This window comes from Poecilia formosa, unplaced genomic scaffold (genome assembly GCF_000485575.1).
Source record: "Poecilia formosa unplaced genomic scaffold, Poecilia_formosa-5.1.2 Scaffold4, whole genome shotgun sequence".
Classification (NCBI taxonomy): Eukaryota; Metazoa; Chordata; class Actinopteri; order Cyprinodontiformes; family Poeciliidae; genus Poecilia; species Poecilia formosa.
Window position 1 is genome coordinate 2,181,051 of NW_006799943.1, and position 21,701 is coordinate 2,202,751.

General features: G+C 41.6%; 1 protein-coding gene across 4 annotated transcripts in view; it reads right to left on the reverse strand.

Moving 5' to 3' along the window:
* Positions 1-21,701, reverse strand: part of raraa (retinoic acid receptor, alpha a) — a 186,112-nt gene that overhangs the window by 50,759 nt on the left and 113,652 nt on the right. Inside the window, exon 1 of one of the 4 annotated variants that reach the window (XM_007559657.2) lies at positions 3,464-4,589. The exons of the other annotated variants lie outside the window; for them this stretch is intronic. Within the exon in view, the coding sequence (XP_007559719.1) occupies positions 3,464-3,641 (178 nt within the window). The 5' untranslated portion in view covers positions 3,642-4,589. Of the gene's footprint in view, positions 1-3,463; positions 4,590-21,701 lie in introns of those variants that run through there. 4 annotated transcript variants of the gene reach the window in all.

Genomic DNA, 21,701 nt, shown 5'->3' on the forward strand with positions numbered 1-21,701 from the left:
CACTGAAGATGTGCATTCTTAGAGCCACAGAGCGCTGCTGTAAAAGTCCTAATGAATAGATAGATCCACCACTGAAAGGTTGAAAAGACAGAGGACCATAAACAACAGGAACCAAAGGGGGTAAGGGGGAACCAAATGTCAACCGGTGAGAAAACATCTGCTGTCTTTAGAAGAAATAAAATGAAAGCAAATCATGTTTTTTTTTTTTAAAGTAATGCATCAAGGAATTCATCCTTGTATATCCATTTTTTTTTTTTTTTTTTGCTAAATTCATCAATATATTTAGTCTCTAGCTGCAAAAGCCAAATAGCTTCTTTAGTTGTACTTTCACAAAAATCTGGCAAAGGTTACAAATACATAGATGGATTTAATACTGTAAGTTTCCTTTACAAAATGAAGGAATTTCCTAATGAATAAGAAATTGGCAAGAAAACAAAAATACTGGCGCGTTTCTTAAAGTCATTTTAAGTTGAATAAAAACAAAGCAGCTAATTCAAACCACCTGACTTGTATTTACTCACAAACAGTAAAAAAAAAGAAAAAAAGAAAGAAAGGATAAAAATAAGGAGATAAGAAATGAAAGCTCAAATCTATAAGAAAATCAATCATTAGAAAATGAATATTGATAATCTGTTTTTGGAAGAATAAAGCATGCTGGGATTAGAGTGAAAGATGTCTGCTGCAGCAGCAGGAGGAGGAGGCAGTGACAACATTAGCAGCAAACAGCAGAAGAAGACGGTGAATGTGGCTAAAGCAGTGCTGGGAAACAGATCCTGCCAAAAATAACTGGAGCCATCTTTGACTTGCTTCCTGAGCTTCTACCTGAAGAATGATGGAAGTAAAGTCAGAATATAGAGAAAAAGATGCATTCTTGCCTCTACTGATCTGTGGAAATTTTTAGAAAACTCAATTTAAACGGATTAGATTTACATTATTGGACAAATGACCAAGAATCTCTGCATGTGGACAAGAGGTCAAAGTTCAAGTCTAAATTAACGAAGAAAAAAAATACTCTAAACATTCATCTCTACTGAGCCTCGGATGTTCTCTTTTTTTCAAATTATGATTTTATTTTATTTTTTTTTATCTCTGATATAATAAAGTGAAAAACAATCCGGCCTTCTGTCTGTGTGGTTTCCAGCCCAGCTATAGGTATCTGAGCTGTGATGACACTAACAGATGATGTTAGTGTCCCCCCCCAGTCCCCCCACCTCTGTCCTCTAGATGTGCATTAAATCCTTTATTGCACCGTCGCAGTAAAGGCAAAGAGCCGCTACGCTAACCCCCCTCGCTATCCCTCATTTGAGCAAAACAATGAGGAATTGAGGGATCAGAGGTCTCTTCCAGGGCCAAAAACCCCCATCGTCTCCCCTCAGACGAGCTCACATGGTTTGAATCAATGCCGCCGCTAGAGCCGTTTAGTGGATCGGCTCAATAAATACTATCTGGGCTCGCGTTGGATATGTGCTTTGATAGTGATTTGTCTCCTCCGGTCAGGAGGGGATGGGGGGCTAGTGGAGAGGGGGGGGGCACTCTAATCTCATCTGACTTGGAAAAACAAGCAGTGACAGAAGACGATGGAGATGGACTCCAACGCAAACAACAACAACAAAAAGAAGTGTTTTGGGTGCTTTCAGTTCTTGCTGCCAAACATCAGAAATTCCTGTCTACATATCCTCTTTGTCACATGTTCCTATAGTCTGGAGATGGGGAGGAAATTGGCTCTTAAGAGCCTGTGGAGATTCCTGTCTCTTTTTTTTTTTTTTTACGCTCCTACAGCAGTGAAAGACAACAGAACTCTCCTCCATTAAGCTCTGTGTGGTGCTGCTGCTTTGAAGTAAATAATGGGATGGCTGCTGCTAGTTTTATTGCAACGGAGAGACTATCAGCCAGGCAAATGCGTGCTTCTTGCTGGTTATTGCGTGACTAACAAAAAAAAAAAAAAAAAAAAAAGAAAGAAAAAAAACCCCGACATGTAATGCATGCCAAAAGAAAAATCACTGATCTGAGTCAATGAAATATTAAAATGCTATTTATAGAGATGACAGAAGGCCTGGAATCCTTCTGTCATATGCTCTCATATCTGGGAGAGTATAATAAATAAATGCATCAGGATTACTACTGTTGTTATTATTCAAAAGTAAAAATTAGATTTTTCCCACTTAACTGGATATTTTGAGCTAAGAATTAACATGATAAAATGAATGTGGGTCAAAAGGAAACAGAAAGGGGCCAACAATCACAGATTAAGACTGTCCAGGTGTGGAAACCATCAAAGTGTTTACAGAATAAATGAGTGAATATGACATCAGTCACCTGCTTTAATTTTTTTTACTGGTTTCACAACTTGTATTAAATTCATCTTTCCAGTAATCAAGAGGAAAAGTTCCAGGGTTTCTTATAGCCTAGATGATTAGCAGTGCGCAGCAACAGATGGGGGAGGGGCAGAGCAGTGTTTCCCTATAATAAAATGCCAGATTCCTGCCTCATTCTCTGGAATGGCAGTAAAACTTTTAGAAACATGCGATGGAAAATGTCAGCGGTTTTTAAACCTGCAACTTTTTAAGAGCTCACTACCTCCGACTCAATCCTATCAGCAAGAAACAGCTTATTTAGAATAAGTTGTTTTCTGACAGTAGGTTCAGTAAAGGATCAAATGATTTTATTTCATTAGATGATGCTCTTTGATCTTGAGAAACTATGCAAAATGGAGTTAAAGGCTGAAAAATAAATACAAAAGAAATGCTTAAATACAATATTTACTAACAGAACGGCAAAGAAATTATGCCATATGTATGCTCCACTTTACAGAGCTACTATATTAATATGGAAATATACAAAAGTTTATATATATATATTTATTTGTGGTGGCTCCAAAACAAGATCCTGCTCATGGCCTCATACAACTTTGAGCCGGCTCTGGTGCCAGTCACAAACTGACTAGAAACTACTAACAGTGCTGTCCAGGTAGTGGCAGGCGGCGGCTGCGGCTGCTGCTGCTCAGGGTGCAGCTCTCCAGATTACTGGAGAACCCCGGAGAGAACTCAGGCAGAAGAAGTTTGAGCTGATTAAGGCTTACATGGCCTTCAAAACACTGGCTGAATTTAGAGCATATTTCAGGAACGCAAAAGCCTGGGATAAAGTGGCTGGGGTCAGAGCGGCAGCAGCATGCTCCCTGAGGTTTCTCAGGATGAGGGAACAGAAAACTAAACACTCCAGCAGGCTGCCTGCCTTGTGAGGCACCAAACAGAAAGAAACAGAAAAGTAGGTCAGATGGAGCCTATATATACACAAGAAAAGATGCGTCTTCTTTTAAACAGGCATGTGTGTATTTCACGTGGAACATGACAAAACGGAACATATTTGAATAAATAACTAAAATTCCCCAAACTTTTCCTAAAGAATGAGGTGAAGTTGCAGGGAATATAAAAAGGGGAGGGGGAGGTTAGGGGGGGACACCTACAGTGATTGGAGCCGTTCCAGTGCTGGTTCCTGATGGACGTGCTGTAAGGATGGGGCGCCCCGGGCACCAGCCCCTTCTCTGGGATCAAGCATCCTCTGCTCTGGTTGTAATAATCCATCATTAAAAACGGGTTCGGGCTGGGATTCAGTCCCACAACGTCCACGCTCTCGTACATCATACGCGGCAGAGAGGTGGCGGCGGCGGGGAGAGGCGCTGAAAACACGGAGCGGTGCTCAGAGGTAGATTGGCTCAGATGGAGGGGAAAGCGAGGGGGGAAACGGCATCAAGATCGAGGGAAAAGTGATAGATCCAAACACAGCGGGACGATCTGGACATCTGGCATCTTCCTGCAGAAACCGCAACAGCAGCAGCAAAATAAAAAATAAAAAAATATAAAAAAAGACATCAACCTCGTTTGAGAAGAAGATTTTAAAAAGCAGTCCGCATTGTGTCCGACGGAGCAGCACCAAGAAAAAGAAAGAAAGAAAGAAAAAAAAACCACAGAGAATACACCAAGCCGAACCGAGGGAAGTTCAGCAGAAATAGATCTGTCCGGTCCGGTCCGCTCAGGTCGGCCTCGATCGGAGTCGGAGCAACATTTAAACAAGGCTCCGTCCGCGCTGCGAACCGCAATTAAATCCCAGACAGCAGAGCAGAAATAAATCCGATCCGGGACAGAGGCGTTAAGATTCCGCGGAGTTGCGGTCCGTCCTCCGGCTGGGTTCCGCTCGGTTGTCCCGTTAGCGCCCGATCCGCCGCGGCTGGACTCCTTGTCAGCTTCCCCCTCCACCACCAGCCACCGCCGTCCCCTCCTCTCCTGTGCAGCAACCCGGCGGCTTCCTTTCGCTCTCACTCAGACTCCCGGCTGCACCGCCTGCTTCGTGTTTGCAGAGAGAGAAATTGTTCCCACAGCAAAGCGAGCGGCGATCATATTGTGCAGAAATGTGACAAGGCGCAGCAGCTGAGCTGAGGGGATCTGGCTCCACCTCCAGCGGGCTCCGGGCTTTTTCACCCCCCACCACCTCCGTGTCTTTCATGCAGCCGCTCCGCCCATATTTAACCCTTTCAGGGACGTGACAATGGATGTCCCTTTCTGCAACGCAGGGCCTGAATGAGGCAGAGCGGGGCCCTCCCTCTAACCCAGCAGCGGGGGCTTTAAATAGGAACGGCTTTCATGACATGATTGAGTTATATAAGCGCAGTAATTAGTCGTTCATATCTTTCCACAGAGTTTATGGGTATAATGAAAGCTGCAGCAGAATGCATCTCTCTGATGTTTACTTTTTTTCCTGGAAGTTCCTCACTCCTTACCATCTTCAATCAGTTCCCAAACCTCTATGTTTTTTTTTCCCCCTTCTAACCCAAACACTCTTGTCTTGCTAATTTGCCTAATGCTATGCTGCTGAACTTTAGCTGAACCCAGGGAAGAAGGCGAGCCTCACCTCCCGGTGACCCGCTGGTTTGACTTGGGATTCGCCTCTCCGGCTCGCTCCCCGTCTCACATTATTCAAGGTTTCCCACCTTGTTGTACACCCAGAGTAACGGCGCCGTGCTCATTCCTCGAGCGCTGGCCCCGCAGACGGAGGCGCCGCGGTTCACACGGCGCCACGCCGACAAACGACAGTGGCGAAGTCACCCGGTGGCAGAGAGGCAGGCGAGTTTCTCACAGCCTGCTTACAGCTGGGAGAAAGTCCAGGAAGTTGTTTACACGTTGTTTCTTTTGTTGTTATTCTTCACATCTTTACTGTGTAGCATTCCATGCATCGCTGCAGAGACTCGGCATGCTAGCATGAAGCAGTGTCATGCTTGCAACTGGATTCTGTGCCAAAACTAGAACTAGAACAACGCAGCTGGAAAGCATAACAAACGACATCGGTGGAAGAGAAGAAGTATCAGAGATGATCCTGACACTAAGAAGAAATGTCTCCAACTTTTACACACTCAAAATCAGAGCTTCTTAAGATTTCTCTAGAATCTAGTCGGGGGGGAAAAAAGAATAAATTATGTATTTCAGTTTATGGAGAGAAATCTAATTGAAAATCAATCAGAAAATTCTGATTTGTGCGTCTCTACTGGTAAAAAAACCAAAAAAAAACTTGACATTTTTAATTACTTAGGGAATGTCTTTCAGATACACTAAATTGGGGCGCAGTTGCAACTAATCACAGCTTTTGACTGATGTTATTATTACTTCATATGTTGTTTGTTGCTGTGGTTCCTCTGCTTAGTTTTCTCTTTCTGCAGGTGTAGAAGCAGACTTCTAGGGTGTTGACTTGTGTCCTCTTTATGCTTCCTTCTGTCTTCTACCCTTATCTTCCTCTTTCCCTTTAGACCTCTGCCCCACCATTCTATCTTCCTCTGCGTCCATTACATTTGAAATAAACCCAAAGCAACTTCTAATAAAGCTGTAATGCTCCACTTGTGAAAGTAAATCTGTTGGGCCTTAAATTGACATAACAGTTATGAATGCTATACTGCCAGACAAGACGCATTAAAAAAAAGTCTGGAGGATGCGTAGCTGCATCACATGACTGTAGGTGGACGAGGCCTGGACTGCCTGACAGGCGACACGATGTCCCGCGTTGAGGCATCTCAGCATGGACAAAGGCTTTTCAGAATAGCTTGGCTGAACAAACTGCAACAGAGTGACCTTTTCAAATGTCCGCTTCATTATGGGTTCGGACACAAAGCCGACAGACTTGTGTTGTAAATGACGCCGCTGACGGAACAGCCCTCCTCCTCCGGTGATCCTACACCTGAGCCACAGGCCACAGCTGGGTCTGCCCAAGCCAGCTTTTGAAAAAGATTATCAGAATGGAGACTAGCAGGAGGGAGGAGCGGGTGGGTAAGTGGAGGGGGTTCCCTGCTCCGCCCCCAGCTGACTGTGACACTTATTTAATGCAGATTCCGCTGTGTTTACCCTGCCTGATAAGAGGCGATGTGCAGACCCGGGCCACGGCGACCCCTTGCCTGCATTGATAGCCACACATTCCTTGACAGGATTAGCCAGATGAGTAATGGCTGTCAGAAAATGCTAATTTTCCAGGCTCTGTTTTCTTCTCCGAAGGGGATGGCATTCATCCTGGAGTGATACCCTGTGATTGCAGAGGACAAGCTGACAGATAACAGGCTGTTGATCATTACTTAATTAGGGAGGGAGGTCTTTTCCCTCCAACCTTTAACAGACATCTCAGAGAGAGAGAGATTTACAGCATTCTCCACTATTATTGGCAGGCCTTATAGAATGTCCATGAAAGCCTTAAGATGAATCGCTCTTATGAATATGGCACACTTTGCTGCAGTGAGCTTTTCTTTACCATCCTCCTCAGCTTGCAGAACTGAGCCCTCACCCACTCTATGCTTGTTTAGTTTTTTCATTCTTGCTCTGACTGTAGAAAAATGAAAATTTTAGGCAAGAAGTGATCTGACTGTTGAAGATCAACACACAGGTGGGTTGGTTGGATGGAGTGTTGGGCCATCTTTACCACTTTGAAGAACGTTTGAGACAAAATAGGAATCTACCATGTGTATACCCCAGCAGAACCAAATGGATTGCTAATCTTTTTTGGAGCGTTAGGAATCACTTGTTCCAATAACTGTGGAACAAGTGATTTCTATAAAAATCTAATTGAAATCTGCACTTTTTTTCAGTACAAGATAAATTATTTTAGGTGGAGGTGAGCGGTTTGATCCAAAGTATCAATAATATCAACAAGTCTGTATCAGTATCAAATCGATACTAGTTTGGTAAAATTAGTATCACACTTTAGATTCAGATTTGGACTTGAAATTTTATTTTATTTTTGCATCATAGTTTCTCAACTCTACCTCGAAAAAGATTTTTGTTTTGCTCACAAATTAAGTTTTTGTTCTTTATTTATTTAGAAAAAAATGCACACAAAATAGTTTTGTTTTTTTATTTTTTCTATTTATTGTATTAACTTCTTAACTCTTAACCTCTCAACACCAGTTAATGAACAGTTAAGGTTATATACGCCTTATATATTCCTAAAGTATTTTGTAGACACTTCTAAACTTTGTCCAAATTCTATCCTAGGCTTAAATAAAATAACTGAAAGGAAAGCCACAAAAACACCTGAATGTCAGAAGTTTGATGTTGCATTAAACCTAAATAATAAAAATTGTCAGTATTGGTATCAATATGATACTGTTCCTGTATTTACTTAGTATCAGATCCATATCAGTATATGAAATATTGCACACTTCTTATTTTAGAACACTTTATTCATATTTACTAGGAGTAAATTAGAGAGGGTGCAGAAAAAGTTGAATGCTTAAATGAACAACAATTTCAGTCCATGTTCAGGATATTAGGAGTAAATTCACAGAACATGTGAGCAGCATATCATAAACTCCATCTTTAAGGCTATGATCGCTTTAGGTTTTTGTCTGTTGTATGTCATTGTACTCTCATGCCAGTTTCAGAGAAGCTCCTTTCAAACAACACTGTAAAGCAGGATTAACACACGTTTTTGCCCATTTCTGCCCATTCTGTGAAAGGACCAACACAATGTGGAAGGAGGAAGACAAAGTCAACCTGCTTCTCTTACACTCCTGTTTGAATCGAGCACATAAAGCTTAGAAAGGCAATGAACTGCACGGCCACAACTTAGGATTTCTAACAGCACTGTTATCAAGCATTTATGCATGTGCCGAGCAACATGTTTGACAACTGGTGCCACAAAACCAAAGGAGGTAAGAGATGTGAGTGGTCTCTCCTCCATTTTCATGACTGTGTTAAGACTGGGGGGAAAAGAGAAGAGAGACCACAAGAGGTTCAGAGCACATTAACACACCAGTGCAGGTGGCTGCCCTTGTTCCAGCATCAACATGCAGCACACTCCTGAGTACATGGAAAAGTACTTTACCAGAGGAAAGACTGAGAGAATGAGATAGTGTATTGATGATGTCGCAGAGAGCCGAGTCACAGACAAGGAGCTTCAGCTGCATAAAAATCGAGTCAAACTGATATTAAGGCGTGATCTGTGTGGCATCAGGATGTAAATGCACAGTTACGTAACGAGAAATGACTTGAGGAATGCCAGAAGCGGCAAACTCAGCGTCCTTGGTTTGGAGCAAAGCTGTAAATGAGTTTCAGGCAAAGAGTGGTGAGGGGAGAGAGAGGGAGCAGGATTTCAGAGGGGAATTCAAAGAGTTTTATAGGCATGGGCGGGAGAGGAGATTGCTGGCTGGACCTTGAGGGTGTCAAACTATTTTTACTGCCCCCACTCTCGTTCTCGCTTGCTCCAATCACGGGTGCTAGGAAGCAGTAAAAAGCACTTCCCCCACCCCACCATACCTTCCCAAGGAGATGAGCCCACAGGTTAGAACAAACAATAGGTTGTTTTGTCATTTGGATTATTGTGCATGATAAAAGGAGGAGGGAAAGCACCTTCTCTGGGAACGGACACAGAGCTGTAAACAATCTGAACGGACCTTGGTCAAGCTAATCAGTGAGAATTTGACTTGAATGCTCAGCAGACTCTGGAGATAATCCACCAACATCTGCAATCAACTATGTCTTGACCCTCATGTTGCTCCACTCCAGAGATGTCTTTTTGTTTTGTGTGTGTTTTTTTTTTAATCCAAAGCCATGAGTGCTCCCTGTGCAGTGCACTTCTTATTGGAGTGGACATCCAAATCAAAACACAATCATATTGCCTTAAAGTCATGGAAAATTCTGCTGAGCTCTGGCTGCCCGAAGACCCCTTTACTGGGATATGTGAAAACAGAAAACAGATCAGACCTGCCGTATCACTAGGACAACACTCTGCTTGGGTAAAAGCCACCTCCTGACAAGATAAGGCCAGACATGTTAGAGTTAGAATAGCCAGGACCTAATTTTAGAGTTCCTGTCTGCCTTAGTGGCTACAACACAAACACAGGCTCCACTCCACCGCTACACCGCTACACCTCCCCCTGAGCACTCCTGCACATGTGCCAGCAGATGGCTAATGCCCAGACGATAAAAAAAGTTGGGACAAGCCTCAGCAAAGCTTTCCTTCTTTCTTAAACCTTCCCAGTGACCTAATAAAGAAGCTCAACAGGGGAAAGAAAACAGAAGAGTCCTTCTGATGGGAAGCACTGCAACGATCTGAAGTGTGCAGTTGGGCAGCTAGAGAACCTAAGATAAGAGTTGTGTCGATGCAAAGCTCTGAGCACGTCCAGGGCATTATCCTGCGATTGTGATGCTTAGCGCCGTAATCCTCTCCAACCCCCACCCCAACCGCTAACTTCCTAATGACATGATCAGGTCTAGACTGAGTGTCCAGGTCAGGTTGACTGTACTCCTACCCCAACACACACCAACAGTTGGGTTTCAGGTCTACATGAAGATCCTCAACCTTTCTGTCCCCTCTCTTCCTCTTACATCTCGTTTGCACAGCTGCTGGGATGCAGCCTGAACAGGCAGCTGTTCTCCACCACAGCAAGGAAACACTCTGAGGGAAATGAGCCCTGCCTGCGAGAACAAGATGCAGTTGTGCATCACTTTCACCTCACTTCCGTCAGTCCACCCAATGTGGTGCATGTGACGATCCGCACGAATGAATTCATGGAGCACGAGATGGAACAATTTTTTTGCAATATTTTTAGAAAATTTTTTTTATTTATAAATCAAGTAAAGGTTTTATGAAATAATAAAGTGAATTTTAATCCCTTAACTTTCATGTGCACAATGATGATGTCATGGGCCCATTAACTATATGTTCTGAGGTTGACAGTTAAGGGTTAAAACAATGTTTCTCAAATAGGTGCCACTGAGTGTGTGTACAAGTACTGCCTTTAGTTGTACTAGGAAAAACCTATGCTTGGCTCTGAGAATGAAATTATACTTAAGACTCCACTTTTTAGCAGATAAACTGTTTAAATTGGTCCTTAAGGGTGATATCTTTTGTTTCTTTGCAAACTGTTACATTCTTGTTGAAATCAGTTTAATTCTACAATATTTGGTCTAAAACCGTTTTGGTGCTGCCCTCTTTGGGTTGACTGGTGGATATTGCAGTCAAATTTTCCGATTGGCTGCAAAGTCACAGCTTGATTGATGCCTACGTCACAGTCTCGTGTTTGGGTACAAAACACTTCAGACACATGCCTCCAGAGCGATCTGTGCTTCACATGTCACCAAAGAAAAAAGCAGCTAGATTTGTCACTAGACGCTTTATTGAAAAAAATATTTGTGAAAGGTTATGAAAAGTCACTAAATACAATAATGAAGTTTCTAAGTTGGCAGCAGTGACCACACCCCCATATAACCTGCTCTCTTAGCTCCGCCCACTTTGGTAGAACTGTTCAATAATCGTCTGTGGCGGTACTACGGTTTTAATTGGGTCTAGTTCAAGTTTAACTTCGAAAATTTACTCATAGAATCATTAAAGATATAAAAATCATAAAGTGATTCACAATAAATCAATACAACAGCCCAGTAGTCAACAATACATAAACAGCAGCTCGGTTTAGATGACTGTCAATGGTTTGTGACTTTCTCCTCTGATCCACAGACCAAACAGAAAGCAACAGACACCCAGCGATCATTGTTACATTCAAACTCAATGTGATCACCAGGTCTGATTAGGAAACCCATAAACACGAGTCTTTGTGAATTGACATTGAAAAAGAAGGCAATTCAGGTATACTTAAAGCACTCACTTTGATATCTGGCGCTCCGATGGCTTACATTTATTTCATAAAAGGGAAGTCATGCCAACAGAAATCAGGGCTTTGCAAGACATCTGACGATAAATCTTGTGAAATTTCACCATTACACCCACTGTAGAGCCTCAAGTTAAAGTGTTCTGGAGATTTCAGATTGGTGCTTTGCTGTCCTCTCTCTGTCTACCCTCTCTAAAAAGCCACTCTAAGTGGCTACATGCATCTTTGTGAAAGCCACCCCCCCTCCCAATCATTATCCCTTTAATGTTTTTTCAACGACAGATTCCAGCATTTATGGTACAGGCCTATATCTGCCCATAAAGCCTTTTATTGTTTAGCTGAGCTCTATGGTGGCCGTAACCTGGTTTTCCCATTTTTTATGGGGACCTTCACTATATCACTGGGGGGAGGACAAAGCTGCACACCATCGGTGTTTACTAAAGTATGGCCCCACTCATAAATCCATCGTGGCCGGCGGCATTCTGGAAATACCTCGGCAGAGCAAGAGGAGACAGAGGAAGGGGGGGAGGAGACTTAGCGTAACGCATACCTTGTAGTCGTTCATGCTCTCCAGCCTTGAGTTAGAAAGCCCATATCCTCAATGATCATTAAGACTATGTCCCTTTGAATAGAGTCCATCACTCAGCAAATCAAGAGAAAATTGCAAAGGATGTTACCCTAGAGGAAGGATATCTTCATATAAGCCATCCAAGACTTGGAATGGCCCCCATTAGCTGTCAGAAACAGGGAGACGTGGAGTACATACAGAAGGACAGCAGGTTCATTTCATGAAAAAAGAAGAGAAAAGGGAACAGGACTTAAATGATTTGACAAGAAAAAGCTAAATGAGACGTGAGAACAGCAAGTAGCCACTACCAGAATTTCTTATTTTCTGGATGCACTTAGAGCACTAATAGAAACAAAAGCATGATGAAGTAGCTGAATGCTGCCTGAAAGTAACAGGAAAATGAAGAATATATTATCAAAGAGAGAAGAAGCATAAGTATTGTAACTGGTTTATTTGAAATGGTAATTTCTTAAACCATTTTGGTGTAAAATAGAACAGATCTGAAAACTACAATGTTTTAGGGAATGTAACTTGTCCACAGAAACAAAACTGAAGCTGATTTTATGAAAGAAATTGAGGTCTTGTACATGGCACCGGCCACATCATTTAAAAAAAAAAGAAAACACACACGGGATCAGTTTCAGAAAACTTGTCATTCACATCAACCCACACAAATACGCAGCTGAGTATTGTTTTAAACATGAAAAATCCATAGAGGGCAGTGTAGTGGAAAGCTAAAACCTATGTCAGCCAACCAGATTACTTCAAAACAAGAACAACTTCCTTTTGGGAATCAACAGGCTTCAAGAAGTTATTTTGTTTGGAAAGATATATAGGTTGAAGGATGTCATAGGTTCAAGTCCTGGCCTGATGATCTTTGCCACAATGTCATCGTCCTCTCTTGTTATAATTTTCTTGCCTGACCTCTCTTACATAAAGGCCCCTTGAGCCAATACAACCTTAATTAAAAAGAAAAAAAAACAAAAAAAAAACACAAGATGTTGATTGGGAACTGTATTGAAGCAAAGATGTGAATAAATTGGCACATATCTGGTCGCACACAGTAATAAATCTGAATTTTCCCTTGCACACACTCAAAGTTTTCCCCTCAACTAAATTATTTTTAATGATATAAAAAAGACTGTGTGGATAAAAGGCCAGAACACACAAAAATATGTCTGTTTCCCCAGGTATCCAACTACATGTGTGTTTTAGGCCACAAACTCAGCAGTTTGTAGTGATGAGGGACACCTATCAGGGCTGCTGTGGTGTCTTTTCCAAACGTGTCACCCTGAGGTACACCAAGACAGAACAGACAATTTGACTTCAAATTGTTTTATCAGAACAATTTGATTTATCAGAAGCATCTATATTTCTGAACCGTTTGGATCCAAAGACGGGTTGACAGGCACCACTTATTGAAATGTCGGCGACCAATCTGTTGGCTACAGTTGTTTAGCAGAAAATATGGGTGTAGTTTTGGTCAGTTAAACCAAAATTAAGAAATTAAACCCTGTTGTACTAGAGCAAAAAGATTGCATTTCAGGAAACATAAATACAACAATGAGAAAGACAATCATTAACCGCCTAACTGACTCATTAGATGAATCAGAAATGGTTTGCAGAAGTTGATCTCCAGCAGTGCAGCACTGAAGCACACATTAAGTGCTAAAAAAAATTTAATCTACACTTGAAGTGTGTCTCAGGCTTTCAATTCAGCCTCTTGGCTCAGTTCAGAGCACTTCCTGGCCTTGTGCAGAAGATTCGAGCATCCCCCGCTCAATGCCTCTCGCCGCTTTCAATCGCCTTATTATCTGAGGTGCTGCTGAGGGCCAATTTGCTCATTTCTATTGAGAAGTGTGATACTGGAGGGGATCTGAGAGGAAGTGAGGGGGGTTAGAGGTTCGCTTTAAGTGGATTGCCCTCAGTCTTGTTGTGCCCAACCCAAAGCATTATAACACTTCTGCGGATGACCTTCGCTTGAGTGGTGCCCCCAACGCCAGCGCCAGGCAGGGTGTGGTGATTGTCGTGCCTGGTGCACAAAGACTGAGCGTGCCCGCCACCCCCCCACCGAAACACACTAGAATTGAAAAACTGCAGGGTTATTGTTGTGTAGTGTCTGATTCTGGGATGTGTTTGTTTTTGTGGCACTGGGTGGCGGCGCCTTTAATGCAGCTCTAATCCTACTCCGTCCTGTCATAAAAACCCCATTTTCGCTCTTCTGGGCATTTCACTTGCTGCATACTGATGCATTCTGAGCGTACATGGGTTGCGCACGGTTTGGTGCACAACCCCTGAAGTATTGTGAAGTGTTTCAAAATGCTGGGCAGGTTCATATGTTAATAAAACATGTGAAACCTCCTGCTTAGCCAGCAAGTTGGGAGCTGGGGACAACAAAGGCCCTCGGGAGAGCAACAGACTGCACCGCTTCGGAGCATGACAAATGCCTCTGCCACAGTCACCTCTGTGGCCCCTGTTGCCCCGCTTTGTACGGGGAGGTGGGGAAGAAAAGCCAGGGGGGAATGTGGGGGGAGGCACTGCATGGGGATCTGCCTCATTCAGACCTGGGGAGGCAAACAGGAGGAGGGAATGGTGCAAAGGAAGACTGAGAAATTAAGAGAGAGGAGAACAGAGAAGTGAGGGAAAAGGAGGAGGAGCTCTCAACATGTTATAAACAAGTTGTGTGTTTGTGTGTGTGGGTGGAGTCATGGAGAAGACTTATTTGGTTATTTTCCACCACACGACTTCAAAACAGGCCTTCAATATGTAATTATAGATTCATACGTAAGAAATAAAGTGAGTCAATAATACAAGCATAATAATACAAAAGTTCTAGATGTCTATTGGGCATGTCATGAACATTCGCTAAACAACTAAAAGGTTCCTTCATAACTTTCCTACATTATTTGTGATATATTAAAAAAAATCCAGCACAATTTTTAAAATGACACAAAGCTTTCAAATGAAAACAAAACAAAAATCTCTCTATATATATAAAAATAGCACAGCATGTGTTTACAATCAGCCTCCTTTACTCTGATATCCCTAAACAAGTACAAATTCACAACAAATTTGAAAATCACCTCCTTTCAATTCACAATTCTGAATTACTTTGTGTTGGTGGATCACATAAAATTCCAACAAATAAATTAAATTTTGTGGTTGTAACCACAAACTTTAAGCTAAGAAAGGTAAGGATTGGGAATAAGTGGAATCTAATTTGTGCCTTAGTTGGCTAAGACTGGCCACACACAAGCTATTACACAGTAGTTCAGTATTTCACAAATTTTTTGTGGAACTCCAAAATATTTAGGGAAAATTAGCCTATTTGTGGATGTTTTCATCTATAATATTTGAAAGAATAGACAGCTTGAAAACCCCAAACACCTCGGCGCAATGCTGACATGCTACTGGCATGTCAGCTTGCAAGGAACATGAAGAGCAGCATTCATGTTGCTTGGCACTGACTGGTTGTGCAGCCAACAGTGGAGATGAGTAAGACAGTGGATGTTAGCTTCTGCAGCAGAGCTAAGACAGTTTCCACTGTGTGCATTAATGCATATTAAGGTATGTTTGGTGTTTGAGCTGTTAAAAAAGGCAGCTCTAAGCATTGTTTGAGGGAGTCTTTCAGCTATTCACAGGTAGTTGTGGTTCCTCTGCCCAGGTTATTCTTACTAAGAACCAAACTCCTGAAGAACTCCAACATCTGTCCAAACTGTAGTTTCATTCCTCCATAAACATTTATTTCATCTACTTGAATCTCCACAGTACTACAGAGTTTTTTTTTTTTAAAGTATCATATTCACATTCCTTTGTTTAGGTTTTTATGACAAGCTTCCCTTGGAAGCTGTACTAGTCTACCCTGTCGTACCACGGCAGACATCCCTGTGTTGTGGTTGTTTAGGCAGGTGAAGGTTTACTCATCGTAACCACAAGCAGCAGGAAATTAAGAAGCTGTGGGAGGATTTCAGAGATAGTCAAACTTTCTGCTCTCATGTCCTTTGTGTAGACATTCATCAACCTCACATGGCCTTTCATATGCATTAAGATTACATATAATGTAATCTGAATGCCATGAGTTCTCCAATAAACAGATCTACACTGATGCATATTTGGTTGTGTGAAAGCTGAACTCCACAAATTAACGTTTTTCTTCACACTAACTGAGCTGAATGTAACTTTAACTACAACTACAGATACAGCCTTGTTTTAAAAAGCTCAAATAAAAACATTAAATATCTTTCTTTGCAGACAAGCTTCAACGTGTAGAACAATAAAGTTAAGTTTTGGGCTGATAGCACCCATTTGCAGTCATGATGTTTCCATTGCAAATGTGCGCAAATCTTTGTCTATGCTCCACTAATGTTGAGAAAACACAAATTCATAATTGCGGTATTTCCATTAAATAAGAAATGAAATTAAAATCAGATTTGAATAAGTTTGTTCATGTGATAAATCATTAAAAATCATGGCAGCAATGGATATAAACAGTTACATAAGACTCAGGGGAGATGTCTTATTCAGTGGTTGGAGCAACAAGCTCCGCCTCTTTGGGAGCGGCTACATGTGTGGTGTTTTAGAGAAATTGCAGTCGGCCATTTTACAGCGAATCCGTAGCTAGAAGCTACAGATTCAACACTTTGGAATTACACATAACTTTTTATGAGCTGTGATCCTGTGGGAGCTCTGGTGGAGCCACCTGCACATTATGAGAAAAAACAAAAACTAATCATCCTCCTACTACTTTGTCGTTTTCACCAGTCGCAACATCCAGCTGTTGAACATGTGACTTGTATGATGCAAACAAAGTGTTTCCATTGCAGTTCTGCGAAATACATCTATTCCCATTTTGGTGAAAAACCACCTCATCCTTGCACAAAAACTTTTTAGCGAAAAATGTGAATTTTTTTGAAACTGGCGTGTTTCCAATAAGTGAATGTATTTTTTGTACTTTCAATTTGTGAAATGTTACAGTCAACAGATTCGTAGCTATTGTGGCTACCAGGGCCATCTGTGTGGTGAAGCAGTAAGACAGATTGTCTCACAAGAACGTAAATAGGCTGATGGGGGTGAGGGGGGGGGCGAGCCACAGAGGAGCAAATCATTATCTGCTCACATGTTGCTATTCTCCGCTTGATACCAGGACAGGCTTGGGGGTTGCTACATGAAAAAAGGAATCCTGATAATATTTAACCAGTGGAGATCTATCATCAGTCTGGACCTTCTCCCCCCCGCATCATTAGTCCTCACCCCCAGTTTTAGGCCTATTGTCATTCAGACTGATGCTCCTTTTCAGCCTGTATTCAATATTTTTGGCCCATTGTTCCACATTGCATGCCCCCTCCGAGATACATTACTTTTCCCACTCGGCGGTGAAAGGAGAGCAACAACGGCCAGAAAAGGAACTTCATATGTTAAAGTGTCAGGGCTAACAAAAACGTCAGAAGTCTGGCTTTTTGCATGCATTCTCAAACAAACTCCAGGCAGACCATCTCTTTCTCCTCCTTTTCTCGCAGACATGTTTTTTTTTTGTCTCAGTCCATCTCCTCTCACATACACACATGCACACACACACATCCATGTAAGCAATGACCCTGTGGGCTTTAGTGGACTCTTGAATGAAAAAGAGAAGTCATTTATCCGACTCATCTTTGCTGCACCTTGCAGCACCTTTTAAAAACACTTTTTATTCCTCACTAAGGCTAAAGCTGCATCTCACTGACAGCATGATGGAGAGCCTCATTCTGACTCCCTTTCTTCCTTTGTCTCCTCCTCTCACACACTCTCTCTTTTTCTTTCTCTCTCTACTGTCTCTAGAGCTTTTTCTGTCTTTCTATCGGAGCTGCCAAAAGGCTCCTGGAAAAACGTCAAGCTAAGCTTCAGTGGTGTGTAAGAAAGTTGTGTGTTTGTGCAGATTTATGGATAGCTCATTGAAAATTAACAAAAATGATCTTTCGAGTCAACATTCAGTCTTTTTTTAACTTATAATCACAGAGAAATGACATTCCATTTTGAAGTAGGCTCAGTTTAATTTCTATGAACAAAATCAAATGAAGACGCAAGTTACTCATCAAAAAAGTTCATTATTTGCTGCCGTAGTGAAATCTGACAATGAAAAATTTGAAGAAAAAGATGGAGCAGATTTATACAGTGGAGGAAAAAAAGTTAATTTAGTGTGGTGAACCATTTGTGTTGATTTGGTAACATTTAATATCATTATGCTGATATAAAAGCATAATGATATAAAACTCATTAGCGCTCTGACAGCGTCCAACAGGAATCACTCAAAATATCCTGGAAATATTAGAAATATTTATATTAATAACAGTTTTCAGGATATGTCTACATAATTATCAAGCAAACCTGTTTAAAGAATTTGCAAAACAGACCAGTGTATTTATGTTTGTAATGGTAGGATTTTCCTGTTTTTCTAACAGGGAAAGTTTTTGGCAAACTAAAGATCATTGTGAGAAATACTTAGAGGTGCAGAAAAAATCATTTCTAAAGAAAATTGCAATGTCTAGTCAGGGAATTCTTAATAGATTCAAAATGTTCAAAAATCAAATTAAATTTTTGTAAAATTATATTTTGAATAATTCTTTAAATTTTTTTTTGATTTAACAATAAGCCCCCCCCACCCCCACCCACAACAATTCTGTCCAGGTCTGCATTTGATATTTGTGTGTGTGGTAATAAAGAAGAAATGGTTCATATTGCAGAAGGAAGCCCAGCCACGTGTCTGGCTGCTACAGCCTGAGAAGAGGAGCGCTTGCAGTGTGTTTGTACACTGGAGTAGTTTCTATGCACCTGGGCAGACGTTAACACCAACACCTCTAACCTGCTTGGCCAGCAGCCGGCCTCTCTCCCTCACCCCGCCTCAGTGTGCGGATCATCGCTGCCATCTTTCCTTCCCTCCTCCTGCTTTTTCTCCTCTGAGCAGAAAATCACTTTCGATCGTAAGTCGCCTCACGGCAAATTGAATAATTTTGTTATTCTAACCTGTAGCACATACCTGCTAATGTTCGTCTGTGCTTAAACGTACTGGTGAAGTGGAGTTGCTTATGCTTTCTGAATGGGCCACGTGTAATACTTAAGCGATATAGGAGGCTGCTGTTTTCTGCGTTAAAACCATTAAGAGCACTTTAGCCGAGGAAAAGCAGTTCTGAGCTCTGATGACCGGCTTTGATACGGTGAATGCTGGATGTGCTGGTCCACCAAATAAAACAGCTAAAATGATCCACCGAAAGGGTGTGAGCTCATTCCACTTCACGCATTGTGTAACCGCCACACATGTTGACACCGATTTTGCAATAATACATGTGTTAACTTCAACCCAACAGAGAGAGACAGCAGGGTAACGTACAGTAAAGCGGTGTTAACAAAACGCAGTGAGAACCGATGGTTTCTACACTTCCCCTTACTTGATGCAACTTCCCTATGTTGCAAAACCAGTGACAGCAATATGTTTGATATGTGCATGCAGATTGGCGTGTGCAGTGACAGCGCCACGCGGATTGCTCGGTGCCCTGAATACGGACGTCAGCAAACGTCTTGATAATGACGCTAGCGAGTCCGGGACCGTCCGTCACTTTTGTGAATTTGTCCGATTTGATCATAAACACCCAAATTAAAAAGCACAAGTGCACCTACATCGACAGGGATGTTGTTGAAAAGCTTTGTTTTTCCACCAGCACATCAACTTGAAGCGACAATATTCAGTTTTCCACCCAGAGTGATGGATTTAAAGTTTTTATTTCTAGTAGTTTTGAAGTTTTCATCAATATCACAGAAATGTTTTATCGGGGCTCACAGAATCACGGAGAAGCTTACTGACTGGAAAATTTTCCATCGACATTCTCAGCAAGGAAGGACAGTCACAAAGGGTCGTTGCTATGAATATCATATTCACTGAAAATCATATACGAGCATATTAAGTAGACGGAAAACGTGTGACAAAAGCAGATGTGCAGGCTTCCTGAATACCTCAGCAGAGCGTCCATGTCACGCTGCATTAATGCAGCAATTCATGCAAAACCCCCAACCACATATTGAGAACACTGACTGTACAGTACATGGACATTCTGTACAGTAGCCTGACATTTATATCAGAATCACAAACAGAAAAAAGCATAATGAATTTTAAAAAATAGCAACTCTTGGGGAAACAAAAAGTATTTTAAAACAAATCTAAAAAATATATATTAGAAACAACAAAAACTGTGATTTTTCAGGGTTTAGGTATTCAGGGAAACAAGAGGAAGTGCTTTTTAGTCTGCTTGTTCTCATCTTTACCTTCCTGAAACATATATTTATATATTAATATTTAGGGATGCACCGGCATAAATATTTGGCCCAATACCAATATACTGATATTAATACTGTTGCTACGACTGATTACCAATATTTACAGATATTACATATATTTACCTTTTGACATCATAAGACAACAACCCCACTTTATTGCTTCTCTTTTTCACTTAAATGCCCCACAATCCTTTGCTGCATCACTATGACTGTCACATGACCACAACACCCTCCAGAAACGCACGCAGCAAAAATGTATCAATCAATATGACATCTTAGTTTTATTTATCAGATTGATACAATATGTTAAAAATGACTAAATTTGATCAATACCAATGCTAATACCGATTTATTGTGTATCACAAAAATACATTTAAATGGTCTTACATGACATACAAAATTTCACAGAACCTTATTGCTTACCTGTAAGCAATAAACGTTTAAACTTAGCACCTGTAACACATGCTGAAGCCGACAGTTTCCTCTATGTGGAAACCAAACCTTCAACCAAGAGCCGTTAAGGTTTATCCAACACTAGCGATGGCAGCGCAGAGGCAAAGACACTGGCTGTGAATAATTCATAAAGGACAGAAAGTGACAGTTAACGGGAGTGTGTCATAGGACACTAAAGCTCCATCCATCCATCCATCCATCCATCCATCCATCCAGTCAAGCATCCTCATTCATCCCGTCTTGCTCCCCTCCTCACTGCACTCTGAGGGGTTCAGATAAAGGATAATGGATCTGCTGACATTCATCTGTCCTAAATAGAAATTCACATTAAATAACCTGTTAAGTATGAGCGAGCATGCAAACAGTCAAAAACACCCAGTTACACAGGGAAACGATACAACACAATAAAAGACAGCAATGCCACCATAAATGTGCATAAAGCTGATGCTTTTTGCTTTTTCAACTGTATTTCACAATAATTTACATCAATATTCATCTGGAGTGACACATAAGGTGGTCAACTAAAAAAACAAAAGCAGATAACTAGAAATAATTTGCATGTCAAGCAGCCACCAAACGCACATCCGCTTGTGTTGGAAAAAGGTGGGTGAACCGAAAAGCAACCAGTACCCATCTGTCTGCTGCAGGCGAATGTTGGGGGCGTATCCAGGAATTTCCATCTTTATGGTGGCAAAGCTTAAAAAAAGTGTGCTGCCACACCGTCAACACACCACCACATGGTAAAACACGACTGTGGAGGCATCATGCTGTGGGGTGAAATCAGGTTTAAAGCTTCATACAGGGGCGGATCTTTACTTTAGAGCAGGACAACAACCCAAAGATTAGATCCAATGGAGAATCTATGGAGGAATCTGAAAATTGCTGTTTACAACAGGAAAGAATGTCCACAGATCTGGCTTCACCCTGAGATTCTTGCAGCTTTACATGCAGGTACCACAATGCATTACTTCGGTGGTGCACGACAACACGAGTGTATGCCAACCATGTGTCATTTTCCTCTCACTTCACAAGTCCTCACCACATGGTGTTGGTTTCTCACAGGAATTTCCAATAAAAGTAATTTTAGCTTGTGGTTTTTAATGTGACACATTGTAAAGTGGCTCCAGAGGTGTGAATACTTTTGCAAGGCAATGTGGTTTTGTTTGATGGAAAAAAAAAAAAAAAATCAGTGAGTATTAATGTGCAAAGCCACAGATCTGACAAGATGCAATAAATGTGTTG